The 23,477-nt window shown below is 35.1% G+C and overlaps 1 protein-coding gene and 1 pseudogene across 6 annotated transcripts in view; one reads left to right on the top strand and one right to left on the bottom strand.

Moving 5' to 3' along the window:
* Window positions 1-23,477, top strand: part of CNOT4 (CCR4-NOT transcription complex subunit 4) — a 150,999-nt gene that overhangs the window by 105,460 nt on the left and 22,062 nt on the right. For 4 of the 6 annotated variants that reach the window (XM_070423960.1, XM_070423958.1, XM_070423959.1 and 1 more), the window contains exons 8-10: window positions 10,288-10,345; window positions 12,411-12,660; window positions 14,773-15,270. In XM_070423960.1, coding sequence (XP_070280061.1) covers window positions 10,288-10,345; window positions 12,411-12,660; window positions 14,773-15,270 — 806 coding nt within the window. Of the gene's footprint in view, window positions 1-10,287; window positions 10,346-12,410; window positions 12,661-14,772; window positions 15,271-19,938; window positions 20,940-23,477 lie in introns of those variants that run through there. The other 2 variants (XM_070423963.1, XM_070423961.1) reach the window with 1 other exon arrangement.
* On the bottom strand, window positions 9,708-9,852 carry LOC139017127 (small nucleolar RNA SNORA48; annotated as a pseudogene).

The raw sequence follows: 23,477 nt of genomic DNA, 5'->3' as shown, positions 1-23,477 counted from the left end.
TACGCTTTGATTGGTTGAATGGTCGACGGGACACTTAGCACATTAGGCTTTTATTATATAGGATGAGGGCCGCAAAAAAAAAAACAAAAGCTTTAATTTTCATAGAAAACGTAGGTTTATTTCGATAGAGACATGCTGAATACAAAGGGCTGAAATAAATGAGTAATCATTAACATAGAATAATAGAACATTTTAATAAAAATTAATATTTTTTTCTTGAGCATTAACTTACCAGACACTGCATAACTGCACAACTTAATAAGCGTAACGCAAATAAACCTATTTTTCTTGTTCTCCTAAAGCGAAATATTTCCTGTTGTGCACACCAAACAAGTCAGTCCAAGGCTAATGACTTGGCAATTGGCTGCTAAAATATTTGCTGCTAGTATTAGTGGAGAGAAATGGTGCGCCTGCATGTAAAGCTCGTAAGGGAAATGAATGTAACACTATTATAGTAATCAGTCATTAGCGAACGTAATTCGTTATTAATAATTATGTATAGCAGGATATTGTAAAAATTAAGTTATGAAATTTTTATTAAACGTTTCTTACATACTATTATATTGGCTGGGCCGCAGAAATATTCATTGTGGGCTGCATGCGGCCCATGGGCCGCGAATTTGATGTGCTTGCTCTAAGATGTGCTCCTAGTGTAACCTAAAGTGCAAATGAAAGGCCTGTACAGGCACACCTAATTTTATTGTGTTCCACTTTATTGTACTTCACAGGTGTTGTGTTTGTTTGTTTTAAGTTGAAGGCAAGGTCCTCCACCAGCAAACAGATTGACTTGCTTTATTGCAATACTTGCTTTATTATGGTGGTCTGGAACTGAACCTGCAATATCCTTGAGGTGTGCCTGAACAGGTGGCTGTTTCATGCCTGGTATGTTAGAGGAACATCCCTATTCAGAAAGAGGCCTTTATGAGCAGAAGTGGCTAATAAACTTTGTGCTGACCTGGGGAGTGGGGGCCAGGTTGGGAAGAAAAGGAAACTTATAGATTTTTTGTTTTAAATAAAAAAGCCATGTGCAGTTTATCTTAGTGTGTCCAGTCTTCCTTCATCTGATATCAGTGGGACTTGGTAGTTTTTGACCAGTACATTTAATTAAGTAGGTCTCTTTCTTCATTAGTAAATAAATGTAGTGTTTATTAAAGTTTGTTTTCCTTTCTTAACCTTCTTGGCATGATAATGGATGACAGAGGGTAGGTGGATTTTGAATGTAAAACAACAAATTTGTTAATAGATCACAGTTTAAGCAGACACAGAGTTTTGTTGAGGAAGCAAGTTTGACATCTGATGTCAGGGTAATTGTAAGAACTTTGACCTGTTAGGCCTTGGGATATCTACATTCTGTCCAGCCATTACAGATCCAAGGAGTTCATATTTATTAGAATTGGAATTTGTAAATATACTTTTTCTTGGAGTTATATGTACATTTTCAGGGCCCCTCTTATCTTTATTTTCCACTTTTACAATGAGCTTCTTAATTATTCTTAAAATAAATTGAGGAATATACTAAAACTCAGTAGAACGTAGGCTTACTGATATTTTGCCCCATCCTAATTTTTCAGCAGTTGTCTTTGGATTGATGACAGTTATCTATAAATTTTTAAGAATCTTTGATAAAACTTTCCCAGGTAAAGAATATAAAATCTACTTATAAAACTGCAGCTGGCATGGTGGATAAGATGCTATAAGTTATTCTAATTAGCTGTAATTCATAAGCCTTCTTAGATTTATTCTGAATGCAGTATTTTCATATATTGCCCTTGACATTAACAAGTCTGCCCTCAACTATATTGAAAATTATTTAGTGCTCTTTGTTAGTGATGGTTGGAAAGGTGAAGCAAGATTCTTTCTTTGTAATGTCTTGCTTTCATCTTTTCATGTCTATTACTGTTGCTTCCTCTCAACTTTAGCCCTTATTCCTATATTATAAGAATAGTGCAAGTTTGGGGAAGATGGCAGAGGAGGTAGCAACAAGAATCTGTCTGATGTAACTATTTTGGAACTTTGAAGTCTGTTAATGTTTTGCAACTTCAGGAAAAGACTTGGTAGTTAATTTTGGTTAATTTCAGCTCTTAGCACAGTAGCAGCCTGACAGGCAGCTCTGCACATTTTTCTGTAGCACTTTGAACATAGCTTAAGGGAACCAGGGTGGGCAAAAAGGACCCTGTTCCCCAAATTTTGAGGTTCTCTTCTCTGACTGCTGAATATTGCTTCTGATCACAGAGGTGCAGACAAAGAGTCAGGCAACCATTGTTGCTCCTCCCCCATTCTTACAACCTCCTCTCCCACTGGCTAAAGTGATTTCCCAGGGAATTTATGGGACTAATTGCCTCTCCCCTACCCCTCTTAAAATTTTCTTTTTTTCCCCCTTTTGGGAGCCAGGCATTAAAGACTAGGACATTAAAGAACAACTGCTTATGGGGGAAATTAGAAAATGACTCTATGTTCAGGGAAAGCTCAGAAAGGACCTGAGAAGATCTTATGTTTACACTTAAGGCTGATCCTCAGCACAGAGACAGCCTACAACAATAAAAAAAACAAACAAACAAAATCCAATAACCAGAAAGCAAACATTGGAGAAGAGGAAGAATCTGATTTCCAAAGGGGTCATATTACTAGATTTAAATTGCCAGTGTTCAACAACAACAAATCACAAGTCATATAAAGAAACAGAAAAATATGGCCTATTCAAAAGAAAAAAAATCAGAAAGTGTTTCTGAAAAAGAATAACAGATACACTAGACCAAGACTTTAAAACACCTCTCTTTAAAAATCTTAAAGAACTAAATGAAGATGTGAAGAAAGGCAAGAAAATGATGTATGAACAAAATGGAAATATCAATAAAGAGGCAGAAAACTAAAAAAGAAATTCTAGAGCTGAAAAATACAATAATTGAAATGAAAAATTCACTAAAAGAGCCAAAGGCAGAACAGGCAGAAAAAAGAATTAGCAAACTTGAAGATAGGAAAATGGATATTATTGAGTCTAAGGAACACAGAGATTGAAGAAAAGTGAAGAGAGCCTAAGGGACCTGTGGGACATCCTCAAGCTGACCAGCATACACATTCTCAAGAGTTTCAGAATGAGAAAAGAAAAAGGTGCTTTTTGGAGAAAAAGTTGCTGGAAACTTCCCAGATTTGATGAAAGGCATATATATGAATATCCAAGAAGCTTAATGAATTCTAAGATGAGCTGAGAGAGATGCACACTGAGACAAATAATAATCAAACTTTAAAAAGCCAAAGACAAGGACAGAATCTTGAAAGCAGCAAGAGAAGCAAGTCATCACATAGATATGATCCTCAATAAGATTATTAGCAGATTTCTTATAAAAAAACTTTGGAGGCCAGAAAACAATGGGCCAATATATTTAAAGTGCTAAAAGAGAAAAAAATAAACTCTATCAACCTCAAGAATCCTATATCCAGCAAAACTGTCCCCATAGAATGAGGGAGAAATTAATACCTTCTCAGCTATACAAAAGCTGAGAGGATTTGTAACCTATAGACTTTGCAACAAATGCTAAGGGAGTCCTACAAGGTGAAATGAGAAGACACTAGACCCGTGGTCGGCAAACCGCAGCTCGCGAGCCACATGCGGCTCTTTGGCCCCTTCAGTGTGGCTCTTCCACAAAATACCACGTGCGGGCGCACACGTACAGTGCGATTGAAACTTTGTGGCCCATGCACAGAAGTCGGTATTTTGTGGAAGAGCCACACTGAAAGGGCCAAAGAGCCGCATGTGGCTCATGAGCCACGGTTTGCCGAGCCACAGTTTGCCGACCATTGCACTAGACAATAACTCAAAGTCTTAAGGAGAAAGAAAGATTGCAATACAGGTAAATAAGTGGGCAGTTATAAAAGCTAGTATTATTGTAACAATGGTTTGTAACTATACTTTTTATTTCTTACATGATTTAAGATATCCCCCCAAGGGGTCCCAGATTGTGAGAGGGCGCAGGCCAGGCCGAGGGACCCTACTGGTGCACAATCGGGGCCAGGGAGGGACACGGGAGGGCTCCAGGGTGTGTCTGGCCCATCTTACTCAGTCCTGATCAGCCAGATCCCAGCAGCAAGCTAACCTACTGGTCAGAGTGTCTGCCCTCTGGTGGTCAGTGCACATCATAGTGAGCCGTTGAGCGGCCTTAGCATATCATTAACATATTATGCTTTGATTGGTTGAATGGCCAACTGGATGACCAGACACTTAGCATATTAGGCTTTTATTATATAGGATAAAAGTTTCAAAACAGCAAGAAGAAAAAACATTAAGCACCTAATACCAGGAAAACAGGATTAAAAGGATGAATAGTTCAATAGTGATAGTTGGAGACTTCAGTATCCCACTCACAATAATGGATAGAACAGACAAACACAAGATAGATAAAGTTAGCTATATCTAATTGACAAATACATAACATTGTACCCCCAAAATAGAGTACGCATTCTTCTCAAGTGGACAGGGATATTTCTCAGGTTAGAGCATATGTTAGGTCACAATTAAGTCTCAGTAGATTTTTAAAGATAGGTATCACACCAGGTATTTTTTCTGACCATACCGGATAAAGTTAGAAACCATTAACAAAAGGGAATCTGGAAAATTGAAAAAATTGGAAATTAAACAACACTTTAAAACAACTAATGTATCAAAGAAATCACAAGGGAAATTAGAAAATACTTAGAGACAAATGAAAAAGAAAATACAACAAATCAAAGCTTATGGGAAACGGCAAAAGTGGTGCTAAGGAGGAAATTTATGGCTATACAGTAGTCCTTTCATATATACAGTGGATAAGCTTCAAGGCCCCCAGTGGATGCCTGGAACTGGCGATAGTACTTAACCCTATATATACAATGTTTTTTCCTGTACATACATACCTATGGTAAAGTTTAATTTATAAATTAGGAACAGTAAGATATTAACAGCAGTAAAATAAACTAACAATAAAATAGGGCATTTATAACAACATCTATAATAATAAAAGCATAATATCCTTCCAGACAAAGCCGGGGCTATGAGGGAAGCCCGGGTCCCGGGTGCCAGAGGGAAGCTGGTGCCGGCAGCTGGGGGAAGGAAGGCCTACTCTTGCACGAATTTCGTGCTTTGGGCCTCTAGTACGGTAATAAAAGTTATGTAAATGTGGCATTATTTTTTTCTGTTTTAGCAGCTTTGTTGCTATGTTTTTTAATGCAATAAAGTAAACATTCCAATCTCATAAAAGTCTTAATTTTTAGCAAAGCTATTTTTCTTTATAAGCAAGAGGCCTAGATTTTTAAATAAGCAGCAAGTTCCATACTACAGCAGCACACAGATAACTCCCAGAGCAATTCATTGACCTGACAATAGGAAATAATGACAGATTATCAGAATCCACGTGGACAGTATCACTTTGTCAAGAAGCATTAGGCTTCCTTTTTAAGTAAGATTTTACTTTGCTATTTGTAGAGAGATTGAGAGCATTCTATATCAATAAAATGCAAACATGCTTTTTTATTCATTTGACATGATCACACCTACATGCTGAAAAGAAAGCAAAGAGATTGGGGGCAGGGCTCAGATTCATAAGTTTTTTTATATTCACAATTTTACTTTAAGGCATCATGTAGCATTATTAAATAAAGTAAGAGTTACTTGAACACAAGCACTGTGATACTATGACAGTCAATCTGATAACTGAGAAGCCTACTAAGTGAATAATGGGCAGGTGATGTGTACAGCATGATGCACTGGAGAAAGGGCTGATTTATGTCCCATGTGGGGTGGAGCAGGGACATAAGTTAAACTACTCAGAACGGTGCACAATTTAAAACTTATGAAATGTTTATTTCAGGAACTTTTCATTTAATATTTTCAGACCTTAGTTGACCTCAGGTAACTGAAACCACAGAAAACAAAATTGTGGATAAGGGGGGACTTTTGTAAATGTTTACATAAAAAGACAAGAAAGGTTCCAAGTCAGCAATCTAACTTTATAACACCACCAACAAAAAAACAGGCTAAACCCAAAGCTAGGAGAGGAAGGCAATAATAAAGATTGAGCAGAGATAAAATAGAGAAAATCAATGAAACTAAAAGTTGATTCTTTGAGATCAACAAAATTGACAAACTGTTAGGTAGATGGACTATAAAAAAAGAGAAAAGGTTCAAATTACTAAAATCAGAAATAGAAGTAGGGACATTACTACAGATTCTACAGAAATAAAAAAGGCATTGTAAGAGAATACTGTGGACAATTGTATGCCAACAAATTGAATAACAGATGAAATGGACATACCTAGAAACAAAATCTACCAAGAAAAAAAAGGGGAAGAAATAGAAAATATTAATAGATACATCACTACTACTAAGGAGATTGAATTAGTAATTTAAAAAAGCTGTCTACAGATTCAGTACAGTCCATATCAAAATTCCAAATAGAAGAACCCATTCTAAAATCCATATGGAATCTCAAAATATCCCAAATAGCCAAATAATCTTAAAAAAAGAAAACTGGTGAACCCAGTTTTTTATTTCAAAACTTACTACAAAGCTACAGTAATCAAAGCAATGTTATTGACTAAAGCAGACATATAGACCAGTGGAATAGAGAATCCAGAAATTAACTCACATATAGGGTCAGATGATTTTTGACAAGGGTGCTAAGACCATTCATTGGGGCAAGGACAGTCTTTTCAAGAAATGGTGCTGGGAAAACTGGATATCCACAAGCAAAAGAATGAAGTTGAACCCTTACTTAACACCTTATTCAAAAATTGCTTCAAAATGGGTCAGTGACCTAAACATAAGAACTAAAACAATAATAGGACTTCACGACATTTATTTAGCTTCATGACATTGGATTTGGCAATGACTTCTTGGGTCTGGCATCAAAGGCACAGATAAAAGAAAAAAAATAGACAAATTGAACTTCATTGAAATTTTAAAATTTTGTGAATCAAATGACACTATCCACAGTAAAAGACAACCCTCAAAATAGAAGAAAATATTAGTAAATGATATATCTAAATCACTAATAACAAGAATATATAGAGGACTCCTAAAACTCAACAACAAAAATTAGAAAACCTGATTCAAAAATGGGCAAAGGACATGAATAGACATCTCTCCAAAGAAGATAAACAAATGGTCAATTAGTCACGAAAAAAAGCAGAGAATAGGTGTTTGAAAGGATATGGGGAAATTGGAACCCTGGTGCACTATTGGTAGGAATATAAAATGGTACTGCTATTGTGGAAAACTATATGGAAGTTCTTCAAAAAATTAAACAGAATTACGGGATGATTCATCAATTTCACTTTTGGGTATATTCCTAAAAGAATTGAAAGCAGCATCTCAAAGAGATATTCGTACACTTATGTCATAACAGCATTACTCCCAATGGTTTAAATGTGGAAGCAACAAGTGTCCATGGACAGATCAATGGACAAGCAGAATATGGTATATACATACAATGTATTATTATTCAGCCTTAAGAAGGAAGGACATTCTTCAATATATTACAACATGGATGAACTTTGAGCACATTATTGTCACAATAAGACAAATCCTCTATGATTCCACGTATACATGGTATTTAGTGTAGTCAGAATCATACAGAAAGAATATGGTGGATGCTGGGGGGAATAGGAAAATTGGTGAGTTATTGTTTAGTGGGTACAGAATTTCAGGTTTTACAAGATGAAGAGTTATGGGAATGGTTGGTAGTATTAACAACAGTGTGAATGTATTTAGTAACACTGAACTGTGCACTTGAAAATATTTAACATGGTAAGTTTTATGTTGTGTATTTTACCACATAAAATTTAATAAATATATTGCAGGTTTATCTCAGTTTATGTGTATTACGTTCATCTGTTCTTCATGTTACCACCAAATTTATCTTTCTAAAACACTGCTTTATTTTTTATCATTTCTGTGCTCAAATTTCCATTGGCCTCTAGTGTCTGGCCTCTGTCCATCTTTGTATCCTTACCTCCCATTGTTAAAATCATCCTACATTAACTAAACTAATTACTTAACTTTCTCCCAGCTCTATCTGCAACCTTTTGATTCTGGACAGACTTGTAATTCCTACCTTTAATACTATTTTTTCCCTTTTTCAATGGCTTACTTAAATTTGAACTCCCCTAGGAAATGTTCTCTGAATGTCCCACTTGCAGTGGGTTCACTTCTAAAGACCTATAGCATCTATTGATGAAACAATTCATTTAACAGTTGGCGCTGGCGGATATTTGTTTTTGTGCACTTGTCTTATTGCCACAAATATCTCTAACTTAATGGATTCAGAACTATATCTTACAATTATTTGTAAATACCCACTTGACTTAATAACAGGAATTGATTTATTGACATTTTATGGATAATAAGAAGTAAAGATGCTCTTCACGTAAATTTCAGACCTTTATCTGTCAAATTCTAGAGCATTGGGCAGTGTTTCTTCAGAAGGTACTCTTGGTATTCAGGCTGAGTACTAGCCCTTGTTAAATTTTTTAGAGTAATTAAATGTGGTACTAGTAAATTGTCTGTAAGGTGACTTTGTGTATATTTTCAGGCAATAAAATAGTTTTGAGAAATGTGGAATCTTAATTTTTTTTTTTTACTCTAGTATGTCAGAAATAAGTTTTTGTATTTGAACAAAATAATCTTTTGTTCATGTGTTGGGATTAAATAAAGTTAGTTGTAGAAATGGCTTGCTAGTTCTGTGTCAAACTGTGTCAGTGTTGTAATGCTTATACCAGTTTTGGTTTTAAGTCAGAGGAGTTCAGATGGACTTGAAGTTAGCAATTCTAAATTACTTTACTATGGTACTGAATTTTCTCTGTTTGGAAGTCAAGTTTTAATGTGTTGTTGTTTTTTTTCTTTTAACAGTTGATTGTTAGCACAAAGGTTTGTTTCTATTAGTGTCGTGTGTGTGTGTGTGTGTGTGTGTGTGTGTGTGTACATGTACATGCATATGCCTTCTGTAGGGTTATGATTAGAATACTGAAGTGTTAAATTTTTTCTTCTGAACCCAAAAAAGATAAATGCTCATATATATTACTAGAGGCCCAATGCACAAAATTTGTGCAAGGGGCTCGGCCCTCGCAGCCCCAGCTTTGTCTGTAAGGTTGTCCGGACAGTCGTTCCACAGTTCGGCTGATTTGCATATTATGCTTTTATTATTATAGATTAGCTACAACTGTGCCAGGCCCCATTTTAAGTGCTTCTCATGTTTTATTTTTTCAACAGCTCATATGTACTCATTAAGACTCACTTTTCAGGCAAGAAACAGGCAGGTTAAATGCACCTAAGACCACACTGACAGTTAAGTGGCAGAGACAGGATTTGAACACATTCTGGCTCCTGAGCATACATGATTCACAGTAACTGTCCTCTGAAACATTTTCAATATTACCATACTAGACCACCACCCAACTTTCTGAAAGTCAGTAGTGACCCACTTATTATACTCGATCTCATAGCATTCAGTTTTATGTGCAGAATGACATATATCCATGTCCTATTGCAAAACTGCCACATAAACTGTTAGGTGACATGTTTACTCTACTTACTGTTATCTAGAAGTTACTAGAGTAATCACATCTCCAAAAACATTTTAAAACTATATCCCTTCCCAAGCCTCAGTTAATATTAATCTACTTATTATGAGACCAGTGTTTCTGACCTTTTCCCCCTCTAAGACCTAGGAATTATAATTTTATGTTCCTCAGGCATGAAACAGCTCGGGCCACTAACACAGGCATCAGGCGAGGATGAACTAAGGACTATCTATCTGCTTTGCCCCTGATTGATATAAGAGCAACAACACCAGTCAGGTGTCTCCTTGCCCACTGCCAAGGGGTTGAAGTATTAAATCCACTGCTCTTAAGAACCTATAGAGAACATTCTAATAACTTTTATGCCCCCTGTCAAAAACACTTAGAAAAATGGGTATTATTTCAAGAAATTTAATGGGGAATGTGTTAATTACATGCACAAAACTAAATAGTTTATTAGACTTTTAACCTATTACTTGGAGTAGTATTCATTTTAAGTAGTACTTTTTAAAATAAGCTATTGTTTTTGGAGAATCTTATTAGAATGTAAGTTGCTCAGTGGTAGGAATTTTATCTTATACTGTGTATTGTTAATATCAAACTAATATCTTACATCATGCTTCAGTAAGTATTACTAGAGGGTAAGATGCCTATTTTTCTGGCTTTTAGAAAGTCTGTTTTTATGGTGAGAGAATGATTTTACTTTGATTTGATTTGATTTGATTTGTTTTCTTTTTACAGCCCCATTGACAAACCTTCAGATTCTCTCAGTATAGGGAATGGTGATAATTCCCAACAGGTAAGATTTTGATATTGTATCCTTCCATATATCTGTTCTCCCCCCTAAAACAGGGCATTCTGTGTAAGTGAATTTCTAGATAGTGAAAAATACTTTAAATTTTAAACAATTTAAAAACACTTTTAGTGGATAGCCTTGCTAAATGTATTATAATTAGCCTTCTTTTTTCTCTACAGAATCTATAGAGCATAATTTAACCCTTTCATAATGTGTTCAGAGTTATCATTATGAACCCGTTATAATACTGTGTCCTTAGAATCTGCTATTATTGGTCTTCTTGACTCTACATGAAATGGTCCCAGACTATGTCTTCTACATTCTTGATTTTAAGCATTGTTTCTATGACATATGCTCCCTTGTCCCTTGCTGTCAACTTTATTTTCTTTTTTTTTTTTTTTTTTTTCAAATATATTTTATTGATTTTTTACAGAGAGAGGAAGGGAGAGAGATAGAGAGTTAGAAACATCGATGAGAGAGAAACATCGATCAGCTGCCTCCTGCACATCTTCTACTGGTGATGTGCCTGCAACCCAGGTACATGCCCTTGACCGGAATCGAACCCGGGACCCTTCAGTCCGCAGGCCGACGCTCTATCCACTGAGCCAAACCGGTTTCGGCAACTTTATTTTCTATTTCTCTCATGTACTTGCTCCAGAAATTTTCCCTTCCTCCAAATGACTGAGATTTGGAGTTACCTCATAGTGAAACTGAATGAAGTCCTGATCTTTAGAGCATGCTTTGTATCATCTTGTCTAGTTGCTAGTATTTCACTGGTTAGGTTTCTTTTCTTTCTTTCTTTTTTTTTTTTTTTTTTTTTTTTTTTATTGCTTTTAGAGATGACGGGAGAGGGAGAGATAGAAACATCAATGATGAGAGAGAATCATTGATCGGCTGCCTCCTGCACACCCCACACTGGGGATCGAACCCACAACCCGGGCACGTGCCCTGACCAGGAATCAAACTGTGACCTCCAGTTTCATAGGTCAGTGCTCAACCACTGAGCCACACCAGCTGGGCACTGGTTAAGTTTCTGTACACTTTCTTACATTAGTAAAAATAAAATGTAGTTCTAATCTCTTCCATAGTGTTTGTGAGAAACGTAGAGATCTGAAATACACTGCTTTTCCAAAATTTTTGCCTACAAATTCCATAAAAGAATTTGAATATCTGTATGTCCTCTTGTGTATTTTAGGTTAACATTTAAGATTTGTTTAATAATAAGTTTTAAAAATTACAAAGGAAATATTGGTACTTTAATTTGATCAAAGCAACTTATGTAAGTATAGATTTTGATAAAAATTAGTTATAAAACAAACAAAATTATATTGGAAATTCATCTCTTATTGAGATAGATAGGAACATTTTTAAATTAGTTTTATGTACCTGTCATGCATATTACCTTTCGGTTTAAGTTTCAGCAGCAATCCAGTCATGTTTTCATTTTTCTAAATGTTAAGTGCTAAGATATCTTGTTTGTATAAATGAGAGATGGAACAAATAGTATTATATCATTATCACTCAATTTTTTTTTAACTCCTGAGTTGAATACCTAAAAATCATATAAAGATTTATCATAAAAATTATTTTAATGATGTATTTGGAAATAACTTGATTAGATCTTCTAATCTTTGTTCAAAACTTAGTGCATTGGGAATCACCTAGTTTGCAAAAGAATCCAGTCATTAGAGCCCATCACTTTCTCATCACCAACCTGAATATTTCTAATAAATTTTGGTTTGATTCCCAGAAAGTTTTTACTGTTAGATAAAATATTTAGTTAGGTCCCAGAGAGTGAAAAATAATTCTTTTCTATGTAAAGTGAGAGAAGTTAGGTTGTAAAATGAGAGGAGACTGGTTTAGTCTTTTCAGGAGGGTCAGTTTTAGAGAAGACTGTTTATATAAGTTGATGGATTTTTTTGAAAATATGTGCTCTCCTAAAAGAAGTTAAGTACCCCAGTTTGAAGATGACTATTCTAATACCTTTTGTTGCAAGTCATTTTAATCGTGGCTTATTAAAATGTATAAACTTATATTAATTATTCTTTTCTTTTCCTATTTCATTTAGATATCTAACAGTGATACACCTTCACCGCCACCTGGTTTATCAAAATCTAACCCAGTCATCCCCATCAGTTCATCCAATCACAGTGCACGCTCTCCTTTTGAAGGGGCAGTAACTGAGTCACAGTCGTTATTCTCAGATAACTTTCGCCATCCCAACCCTATTCCAAGTGGGCTTCCTCCTTTCCCCAGCTCCCCACAGACATCTAGTGACTGGCCTACAGCACCAGAGCCACAGAGCCTCTTCACATCAGGTATATAACAGCTCCACTGTATGTTAATAATTATACTCAGACTACAATGAGACCCTGGTTTGATGGGTTTTTATCCGTTTTCTCTCCATTTCCTTTTTCATAAAAATGTACACATTTAAAAATATAAACTGCATGGAATTGGATGGTTAGATAAGTTGTTTTATGACCTGGAACTTAGTTCTATGTTAACAGAGAGATTTCTCCAGAAATCAAAGGTTAGATCATTTTTTCCAATTGTAAAACACATAGTCCTCTAGACCAGCGGTTCTCAACCTGTGGGTCGTGACCCCTTTGGGGGTCGAACGACCCTTTCACAGGGGTCGCCTAAGACCATCGGAAAACATATATAATTACATATTGTTTTTGTGATTAATCACTCTGCTTTAATTATGTTCAATTTGTAACAATGAAATTGGGGGTCACCACAACATGAGGAACTGTATTAAAGGGTCACGGCATTAGGAAGGTTGAGAACCACTGCTCTAGACAGTATTAAGGGCTTACATTTTATTTTATTTTAATTCTTTTCTTTTTTATTAATCCTCACCCAAAAATACTTTTCCATTGAGAGAGAGAGAAACATCGATGTGAGAGAGACACGTTGATTGGTTGCCTCCTACATGCACCCCGACCAGGGCAGGGATCAAACCTGCAACTGAGGTATGTGCCCTTGACTGGAATTGAACCCCAGACCCTTAAGTCCACCGGCTGACGCTCTGTCCACTGAACCAGATCGGCTAGAGCAGGGCTTAAATTTTAAACCAGATTTGTGTTTGTATAGTTAAATTTAAGATTCCCCTCACCTCCAGCTGACAAGACATATGTTGATGTATATTAAAATTTACATATTTTTTGGGAAAAAAAATAAAATTTATATTTTGGCATTTTTGAGCCATTTTCATTTTTATTTATTATAAGTTCTCTTATTAATGTGAATAGCATCTATTCTCAATGGAACAGACAAATTATACTTTGTCTTTAATAAAAACATTTTAAAATGTAAACTTTACTAATAAATTCTGTTATATTTGTTATTACTTTATTTCATTTAAATGACTTATTTTGTTTTTTGTTGTGTGTGTATTTTAAAATATATTTTTATTGATTTCAGAGAGAGGGAGAAGGAGAGAGTGATAGAAACATCAATGATGAGAGAGAATCTTCGATTGGCCATTTCCTGCATGCCCCCCCACTACTGGGGACCGATCCACAACTGTAACCCGGGAATGTGCCCTGACCAGGAATCGAACTGTGACCTCCTGGTTCATGGGTCGATGCTCAACCACTGAGCAACACCAGCCACACCGGGTTTTGATTATGAATGTCTGAATATAATTTGGGTTTCAAGTACTTTTTCTCTCATTAGCACAATCAGTCTCTATCATTCAGAGGTTTTTGTTGTTGTTGTTTTGAGTTTATTTGGTTAGTCCTCACCTGAGAATTTTTTTTCCCCGTTGATTCTTTTTTAAGAGAGTGGAAGGGAGCAGGAAAGACACAGAGAAACAACAGAGTGAGAGACACATTGATTGGTTGCCTCCTGCACGTACCACTACCAGAGCCAGAGATCGAGCCTGCAACCCAGGTGCCCTTGACCAGAATCGAACCTGCGACCCCTCAATCTGCAGGCCAACACTCTAATCACTGAGCAAAACCAGCTAGGACAATTCTGAGTTTTTGATGTTAGTAACTTAAGAATGAAATTATTGCACGGTCAGTGTAGGTCAGTGGTTGAGCATTGAACTATGAATCGAGTTTACAGTTCGATTCCCAGTCAGGGCACATGCCCGGGTTGCAGGCTCGATCCTCAGTGTGGGTATGCAGGAGGCAGCTGATCAATGATTCTTTCTCATTGTTGATGTTTCTATCTCTCTCCTTTCCTTTCTGAAATCAATAATATACATATTGTGTGTGTGTGTGTGTGTGTGTATAATGAAATTAGTATATGAGGACTTGTAATTTTACAAAATCTTATTAATGTGCTAAGAAATTATACTTTATGTATATTTGCCTTTACCTTGTAATACGATGTTTAACTTTCACTAGTATGGATATTTACTAAGTGTGAAAGTGAGCTATGTATTTTAAATTCATCACTCATTTTGTCCCCAACAGAAACAATCCCAGTATCGTCCTCTACAGACTGGCAAGCAGCATTTGGCTTTGGTTCTTCTAAACAACCAGAGGATGACTTGGGTTTTGATCCCTTTGATGTCACTCGAAAAGCCTTAGCAGACCTGATTGAAAAGGAACTATCAGTCCAAGACCAGCCTTCCCTTTCACCCACATCTCTTCAGAACTCCTCTTCACACACTACAACCGCCAAAGGTCCAGGCTCTGGATTCCTGCATCCTGCTGCACCTACAAATGCCAACTCTCTCAATAGTACCTTTTCAGTCTTGCCACAGAGGTTCCCTCAATTTCAGCAGCACCGAGCAGTTTATAATTCATTCAATTTTCCAGGCCAGGCAGCCCGCTATCCTTGGATGGCCTTTCCACGCAATAGCATCATGCACTTGAACCACACAGCAAACCCCACCTCAAATAGTAATTTCTTGGACTTGAATCTCCCGCCACAGCACAACACAGGTCTGGGAGGGATCCCTATAGCAGGTAGGTTCATTTATAGTCCTTGAGAATTTGTGAATAACTCATGCCTTTGGGTTATTGGGTGGGTAGGGAGGGAACTTTTGAATAACAGAGTATTTATTTAGTCTTGGAAATTTCTTTGGAAAAAAATTAAAGTCCTTGTAATCTAAAATTTTTTTAATTGGGTAGATGCCTTGTAATATTGAGCTTTATAAGGATGGTGGAGTATTATACTTAGTTACTGCTTAGAATAATTTCACTTAATAAGGTAGTTACCAAATTTTCACATGCCATAAAAATACAAAAAGAAAAAAATGGCCTCTGAAATTATGGTGCCAACACCATGGTCAGAATTCTGATTATGCATTCTAAAAGTAAACTGGTTAAAAAAAATTTTTAAAGATGGTAGTAAGTGAGAGCATGAAGGATAAAGCCACTCTGTAATTCTTTTGGCAGTTAACTTATTTTGACTCATATACACATACACACACATCAAAACTGTGCTTAATGTTAATAAAGTATTTAATATTTGAGAACTCTGATTATTAATATTTCACAGACATTACGTGCATAAGTATATTTTCTGTAAAAAAGGAATTGTTTAAGGAGATATATTTTCCCTTTTGGCATGTCATTTTTATTTGTTAGGGGGGCGGTATTAAGTTTCTATAAGTGATGCCAGAATAATTCAGGTTTCAGAATTTTGGGGTTTTAAGGTCCCATATAGTCTTAGATCAAGTGACTTCTATATCTAAAGGAATCATTCTTATTAATAGTTTTTTAAAGTTTAATTTGGGCTTTAGAAGTGACTAGTAAAAGAGTTTGTTCTTCTTCTGATTCTCTCAAGTAGAATAGAATAGTCCCTCACTCAAATGTAATTCATGAAATTTATTTTTATCGTTTGTCATAGCCTTTAAGATATGGCATGGCACAGCATTATTGTCATAATGTTACCAGCAAGGTGTTCATTGTCTTGGTTTTAGCGAGATTGATAGATGAATTTACAGAGATCCATCAAAATTCTTTGGCTCTAATCTCTTTATGACCAACAGTATTTCATTTTTAAGGCAAGTAGGGGGATTGAGAGTATTGTTTGTAGCTGTTGATATAGTGAATATAACAGTTGATACAGAAAGTTATTTTGCATAATCTTGATAGCACTTACTATAGTAGTTTGCATATCAGTGGGACTCATGATATTTGTTAATCTGATATGATAGGTGACTCAGTGACAATTTTTAATTATCTTCTATATGATATTCACAGAAACACCAAGTGTTCAGTTTTTGGTACTCATTTTATTGTTCCTTTCAAGACAGCATATTAGGGTGTAATTTTGTTTTGTTTTAATCATATAGAAATGTGGGATTTCAATTACTACTAGTGTATCTTATAGCTGATTATTACATTAAAATTAAAGTTATGTTCCTCTAAAAAAAATAAATAAAATAAAGTTATGTTCCTCTAAACATTGTAAACATTTAAAAATAAAATATTAAACCAATTACAGTGAATATTTGGGCTCCTATTTGCCCAACAATGAAGGAGGCCATGTGGGTAATACAAAAGAAATATAAAATATGGATACTGTTTCCAGGTATTTTACAGTGTAGAAGAGATAAGATGATTATGTATGAAAGTGGTAACTATATGATACTGGAATCCCAGAGACATTAATGGAGCTTATATTGCTGGGGAGGCTTCATTGAAGAAGTAGAAATTGATCTGTGCTATGGAATCTTGGATTTGGGTTAGCAGGAGGGAAAGAGAAAGACCTTGTATGTTGATGGGAATGCCTGAATAAAGGTCTAGGCAGGAATTTATTACTATGTCATGATGTGAAGAAGCAGTTGAACTGCCTTCTATAGCAGGAGATGCTTCATGTATTATAGAGGGAACAGATAAGAAGATGGGAACTTGGTCAGCAAGGCAAACAGCATTTCTTGATCTGTCAGGAAGGAGGATGGATGCCTTTGTGGAACTTTAGTTCTTAGCTATTTTCATTGTGTACTTTTATTTGACTTATTACATGACCGTTGTCTGTTCTTCCAGTTTTATTATTATCATATTGTCCATTAGCATAAAAAGAGCAGTTTTATCCAAATATTTTAAGCCAGTAGGTGTTCTGGAAATGCCTCAGTGGTAATGAGTAATCACTGATTTGTGAGTATAGTTATCCTCATGTTAGTCAAATGAAAAAAAAATCTTGTGGGAGGTGGAGAGAATTTGTTATTTCAGATTTTAACTATGCATACTTGTTTGGTATTTAAATGGTGACTTATTATTAAGCTTATTATTAGATTATTTTTAAGGCTTTGATGACTAGAGAAATTTTAGTTTAATGTACCAAAATATTTTAAATTGTTACCAAGAGTTATACAGAATCCCCTTACGGCCTACAAATATTTGGCAGATACCTCAGAAAGCTGAGTGTGCTAAGCCACAAAACAGAATAGTTGTATAATTGTAGTGGGGTGATTTGGAGTTTTTAGTAATAATTAGAAATGACAGAAACTAAAAGTCTAAAAAACTATGTCATCATAATTGTGTCTAATTTGAAGCAATTTAATACCTAGGTAATATCTGCCTCTCACACTCCTAGTTGTAACTCAGTTGTACTTGAGTTGAACTATTGAAATAGGTTCAACTTTGTATCCTGTGATGAATAAATATCATGGTATTTTACATAAGGGTAGCTTTTTCTTGGTGCTGGATAATGGAGGGTACATACTGTTTCAGTGAGACTAGCCACTTTAAGATATGTTTAGAAAATATCCTATGCTGAAAAGGGCCTGCATATTTATTCTCTGGATATGTGGAGCAAAATAGGGTCTCTGACCTTCAGGAACAAATACTCAGAGGTGTCAGTCACCTACATATCATATAGATACCATATCTATATTTATTACATATTTGTATTTAAATTTTTAGTTTTGTTTCAGTTAATTATTAAAAATTGATATATCTGAAACCTATCATTGAAGGTCAGTTGCCAGAGGTTTGACAGAAATGTGGCTTCCATTTCCTTTGCCTAATTGAAAACATTTTTGTGTTTAAAATTAGTTATTTCCTTAATTAGAAGAAAAAATGTTAGCATTTCTTGGCAGCACATTTGCTTAAGGAATTTGGAAATAAATATTCTTGGGGAAACTTTTATTAGTGGGAGTTATACTAAGTCCATTCAGATATTTTTTATTATTGGAACTATGTGCTTTTGTTTTTTAAAAAATGACTTTTCTGGTCCTAAAAAGTGACTTATCTTATCCAATTCCTCGTTTTAGGAATGGCAAAACTGTGCTCCAGAAAGGTTAAATAATTAGTTAAAAGTCACACATTCAGTTAGTAAGGGAATTAGGATAAGAACCCCCAGATCCCAAATTCAATAGCTGAAATGTTTTCCACTACAACATTGATGCTTTCCTTCATAAGTGAAGATCACTGGCATGTACTTTAACTTGGCTTTCTTCCTGTCATAATTGATTTTTGCTCTCACACGCTTGCAGGTCTCTTTTTACCAACAGTATCTATTCATGAGATAATTGGCCCACCTCAGGAATGTGGCCTATTGTTGCAAAACAGAGTGAAGTTCATTGACCTGATGAAAATTAATCATTTCTTTATTGCTCATTAGCACCATATTCTCACGAAGAACTCTAGAATAAAATTTCCCTTGCACATCCTCCATGGGGTTTATAGAGTCCTTGTCAACTTACTGAAAAAAAAAAAACAACCAACCTATGAAATAACGTATTCTAGAGACTGAAAGTCCTTTTTTTCTCATTGTCAGTGAAGCTATCTTTCCAAATGTAATTTTGCAGGTATGTTTTTCAAGGAACTCTGCCAAGATGTTTTTATTCCATAATGCTAAAAATTATTTGGAAAAACAAATAATAGTAAGTCAAGATATACTTAGAGTTGGATTTTTTTAAATGTTTTTATTCATTCAATTTTACTTATGAGAGGGCATTTTTCTTTAAATTTTCTTTGTTAACAGTGACTTGATTGAATTTTGAGTCATGTGTGAAACAAGTCACTTGTAGCCAAATAATTATCAATTATAATTAGGAGAACTGATCTCATTTCATGTATAGTTCTTTGACCTAGAAGTAGTCATCTCGCTTTCAGTCAATTGAATCATTGTATTGTTGTTGGCATTTTACTATTTTCTAATTACTTCAAAAGTACACATTAAATTTTCAGGTGCTAAATGGTAATTCGCTGAATTAATATTTATATCTTTTTATTTCTCTTTTCTAAGCATAATTTCTGCCTTTAAACCTTAATTTATCATTTTTCCCTTTAAAAATCACATTTTTCACTTCTGTGAATTTGGTTTTAATTGTTTCATAAAATAGTACTGTTAGCAGTTTCTAAATTTATAATTGGCTTGGCAAAGAATGGCTTTCCTGGTCTCTTTTTTTTCCTTTTTGTATATTTATAATCCTAAATCTATTATATTTGTTGTCATATCTGACATAGTATTAAATTTAAGGGTGTGTTTAGAGTGTAACTACTTTCTAGGTACTTGATACATTTATATTTTAAAATTCATGTCTTGTTTCACACCCGGATTCCAATCATTAAGCATGTATTTTATATATGTATCAGTATTCCAAATATTGAAATCATTTTTAAAGGGACTGTTAACAAATCTAGTCACCCGTAACTAGACCATGACTGACTTTTCCACAGGGGAAGAAGAGGTGAAGGTTTCGACCATGCCACTGTCAGCCTCTTCCCATTCATTACAACAAGGACAGCAGCCTACAAGTCTCCACACTACTGTGGCCTGACAACAGAACTGAGAGGAGAGGATTAGACTCTGGGGTGCTTGCATGGGCAACCGGATTTTTGCATGATTTCTTTCTGATTTTGCATTTAATGTATACACCCAAAAGAGCCAATATAAACGTTCCTCATGCCTACAACTAGTGTGTTACCTCATAGTTGCTGAAGTATGTCTTCATTAGGCCTTTAACACAATTTATTAGTATAATAATTTTGGCATTGTTTCTCATGAGTGATACAATTTTTAACTCAAAAATAAACTTGTAGTACTAATTAAGATTCCAAATGAGATTAGCTAGAATTGTTCTTATTTTGGCTCTATTATTGAAAATATGCAAAGATAATGGTAGTTTCTTGTTTTTTGATTTGTGAAAAAATGGTAATATCCTAATATACTCATGAAAAATTTAAAAATTAAGAAGATAATGTCTATTGCATTCTTTGAATACTTAAGAAAGAATACATATAAAACAAAATTGGTGGTGTCATTTAATGCTCAGAAGGATGTTGTCAGCAATTGTTTTTAGTTGTATAGATTTATGTCCTATATTATGCATTACATGTTTAGAAACTGTTTTTGTTGTCTCTCATTTGCACATTTGCACTTTCTTTTTGAATGGTTGTTAATTATTTATAGATGGTTAAAATAATCAATATAGACTAAATGCAATATAATCTCTCTTCTAATGCACTGCCTAGTATACCAGGAAGTGCCTCAGAAACAGAATTGCAACTTACAGTTGATTCTTATCAGAAACTTGAATATGGGTAGACATTGTATGTGAGAAGCAACCATAGCAGTGTAACTTTTTTCTTTGAACAAACGGTACTTCTGTGGGATATCTGTTTGGGAATTTCATTGTTTAAACTAATTGAAATGTGATAATAAAACTATATTACAAGTACTTGACCAGAATGGGACTAAGGTGGAAGAGAAGAGATTGGGGATCCTCTAAAATTAGGCCACGTAAGTTGTCATAGATCATTTTAGTTAACCACAGAGTAGTGGAGTACTTTATTAAGACATAATGTGAAGTGATATTTTTGGATAATACATAATTTCTTGAAGTAGTTTTAAAATTTATAATGAAAGAAAATAAGTTGAATTCAGTTGTAAGCAGTGGACAAAAGCTGATTCAGAAATCATGTTCTAAGTGAAGCAGCTGACAAGAAGGGAAAAGTCAGAGCACCTCTTGAAGTTTTCAGAAAACAATTGTGACTTAAAAGATTTGCCTTCATTTGTTAAAAATATTAAAAGGGTAAGGTGAATGCCAAAAAAGGAAGCATAGAGATTTAAAATAATAATAAAACATTTTATGAGGAGACACTTAATATGTTGGAGTTGGAGTTTTGAAGGTTACCTCTCTATATAAAGTCTGGTTACTTTCCATTAGTTTTATACAAGTTAATGGCTTTGTCCTGAGATATTGTGGGGTACACTAAATCTATTCTTAGGTATCCTTTGATTTGGTTAACTGAGGTTGTAGAAACAGCTCCTTACCTAGCCATTTAATTTATTTTTGTGAAATTCTTCATCCATGACAACCTCTAATTTTTTGAAAGTGATTTTAGGACAGCATTATAAGAAATTTAGAAAATACAAATGAAATATTGTAGATTTATTAGAAGTCTTTCATTATGGGTTAATTATGGCTTCATTTTTGCTGTAAGAGGCAAAGACATCTTTAATGTCTCTTTTGGTGCTAAGGCTCTGGGCTTTGTTAACAGACTTGAGCTCCCTTAAATGAGGCTTAGTAGAGCATGGCTTTCTCCAGCCTTCAAGGCAAGCCTTTCATCTCCTAGATCAGCTCCTCTTTACTTTTCCGTGTTGAGAGGTAGACCTGTCAAACAAGGCTTCTTTCCTGTGGTAACTTTCTCTCTCTTTTCTCATTCCTAGCCGGTGCCAAAAGACTGTCAGGTAGTTTGCCCAGACTCGCTAGAACCCTGAACTGTTTCCCTGCCTCCTCCTCCTTCTCCCTCCCCACTTCCGCAGACATCATATGTCAGGACAACGCTTCTAAAGCAATTAGGCTTCAATTTATATATTTTCACATAGAAAGCTAAAGATTATCCTTTAACTATCTTTGTAATTCCGAGGTCTTGGAAGCCAAAGAATAACAAGCCTCACTGTTTTGCTTACTTAGTATTTCATATAATATGATATTTAAATAAAGTGAAGTCTTATAATCACAGTCATGATTAAGTATACTAAAGCACAGAAGAAAGTATACAACACATAGAAGAAAGCATCACTTCACATAGCAAGAAAATTGATGAAACCAGATGATGGTAAAGTGAGAAATTTTTAAAAATCTTCAAATTATTTTTGATAAATTCCTGCATCATTAATTTATCATGCATAGGGGAGATTTTGTATGCTCTTACCTACTTAACCTTTAAAAGGTGACTAATATATTCCTTAGATTGGGAATTATACCTGGAGTCCAGAACTCTTTAGTTGTTCTTATAAGTTTGTGTGTATGTACATCTGTCCATTTTTTTCTGGGTAGAAGACCCATAGTTATTAGGTTTGTGAAGGGTTTGGTGACACCTCCAAGAAAAAAAGTTAGGAACTTCTTTTTTTTTTTTTTTAATCCTCATCTAAGGATATTTTTCCATTGATTTTTAGAGAGAATGGAAGAGAGAGGGAAAGACAGAGAGAAATATCAATATCGATGTGAGTGAAACATCGATTGGTTGCCTCCTGCACAAGGCCCAGGCCTGGGAGGAGCCTGCAACCGAGGTATGTGCTGTTGACTGGAATCAAACCCAGGACCCTTCAGTTCGCAGGCCAACGCTCTATCCACTGAGCCAAACCAGCTAGGGCAGGAACTTCTATCTTGAAATGTTTTTAGTGCCACTGTAGGAAAGAGACATCTGGACTGATTTTAGACATATGATGAATGTCAAATGCCTCTTTATTTTCTTAACGATTCCATTAGGAAATGTTTTCTGATTAATAATTCTTTTCATTCTGCTGTTGCATTTTATTTTTCTAGGTGGTGCTTTTGTATACTCTCCCCTTATTTCAACGACGCATTAATTAAGTATTCGAGTGCCTATTCTGTGTAGTGACCTGAATTAGGTCTTGAGGGATACAAAGTTGTGTAAAGTACAGACCCTGTTCTCAAGGATACAATGTAGTAACAGTTTTATTTCAAATTATTCTTATGAGGTCAGCTCTTGATATTTTTAGCCACAAGGACAGCCATAACAGTTCAGACTCATTTCATTATCGCCTTGACAGTGGCAACAGAGGGTATTGAATACTGATCCTAAACATATAATTTGCCAGGAGTGAAAAAAATCTTAACAGGGAAAGCATATATTTCTATTCTAATTTAAGTATTTCTGTCATGTGCGTGTATTGCTCATGTCTTTTACTTTTTATTTGGTATCCTTCAGCTTAAGTAGAGCTCTCTATAAATGCATCCTTTTAAAGA

This window comes from Myotis yumanensis, unplaced genomic scaffold, assembly GCF_028538775.1.
Source record: "Myotis yumanensis isolate MYYU_CA2020_CCGP unplaced genomic scaffold, mMyoYum1.0.hap1 SCAF_9, whole genome shotgun sequence".
NCBI classification, from domain to species: domain Eukaryota; kingdom Metazoa; phylum Chordata; class Mammalia; order Chiroptera; family Vespertilionidae; genus Myotis; species Myotis yumanensis.
The sequence above is the reverse complement of the archived record's forward strand: the minus strand, read 5'-3'. Positions and strand labels throughout refer to the sequence as shown.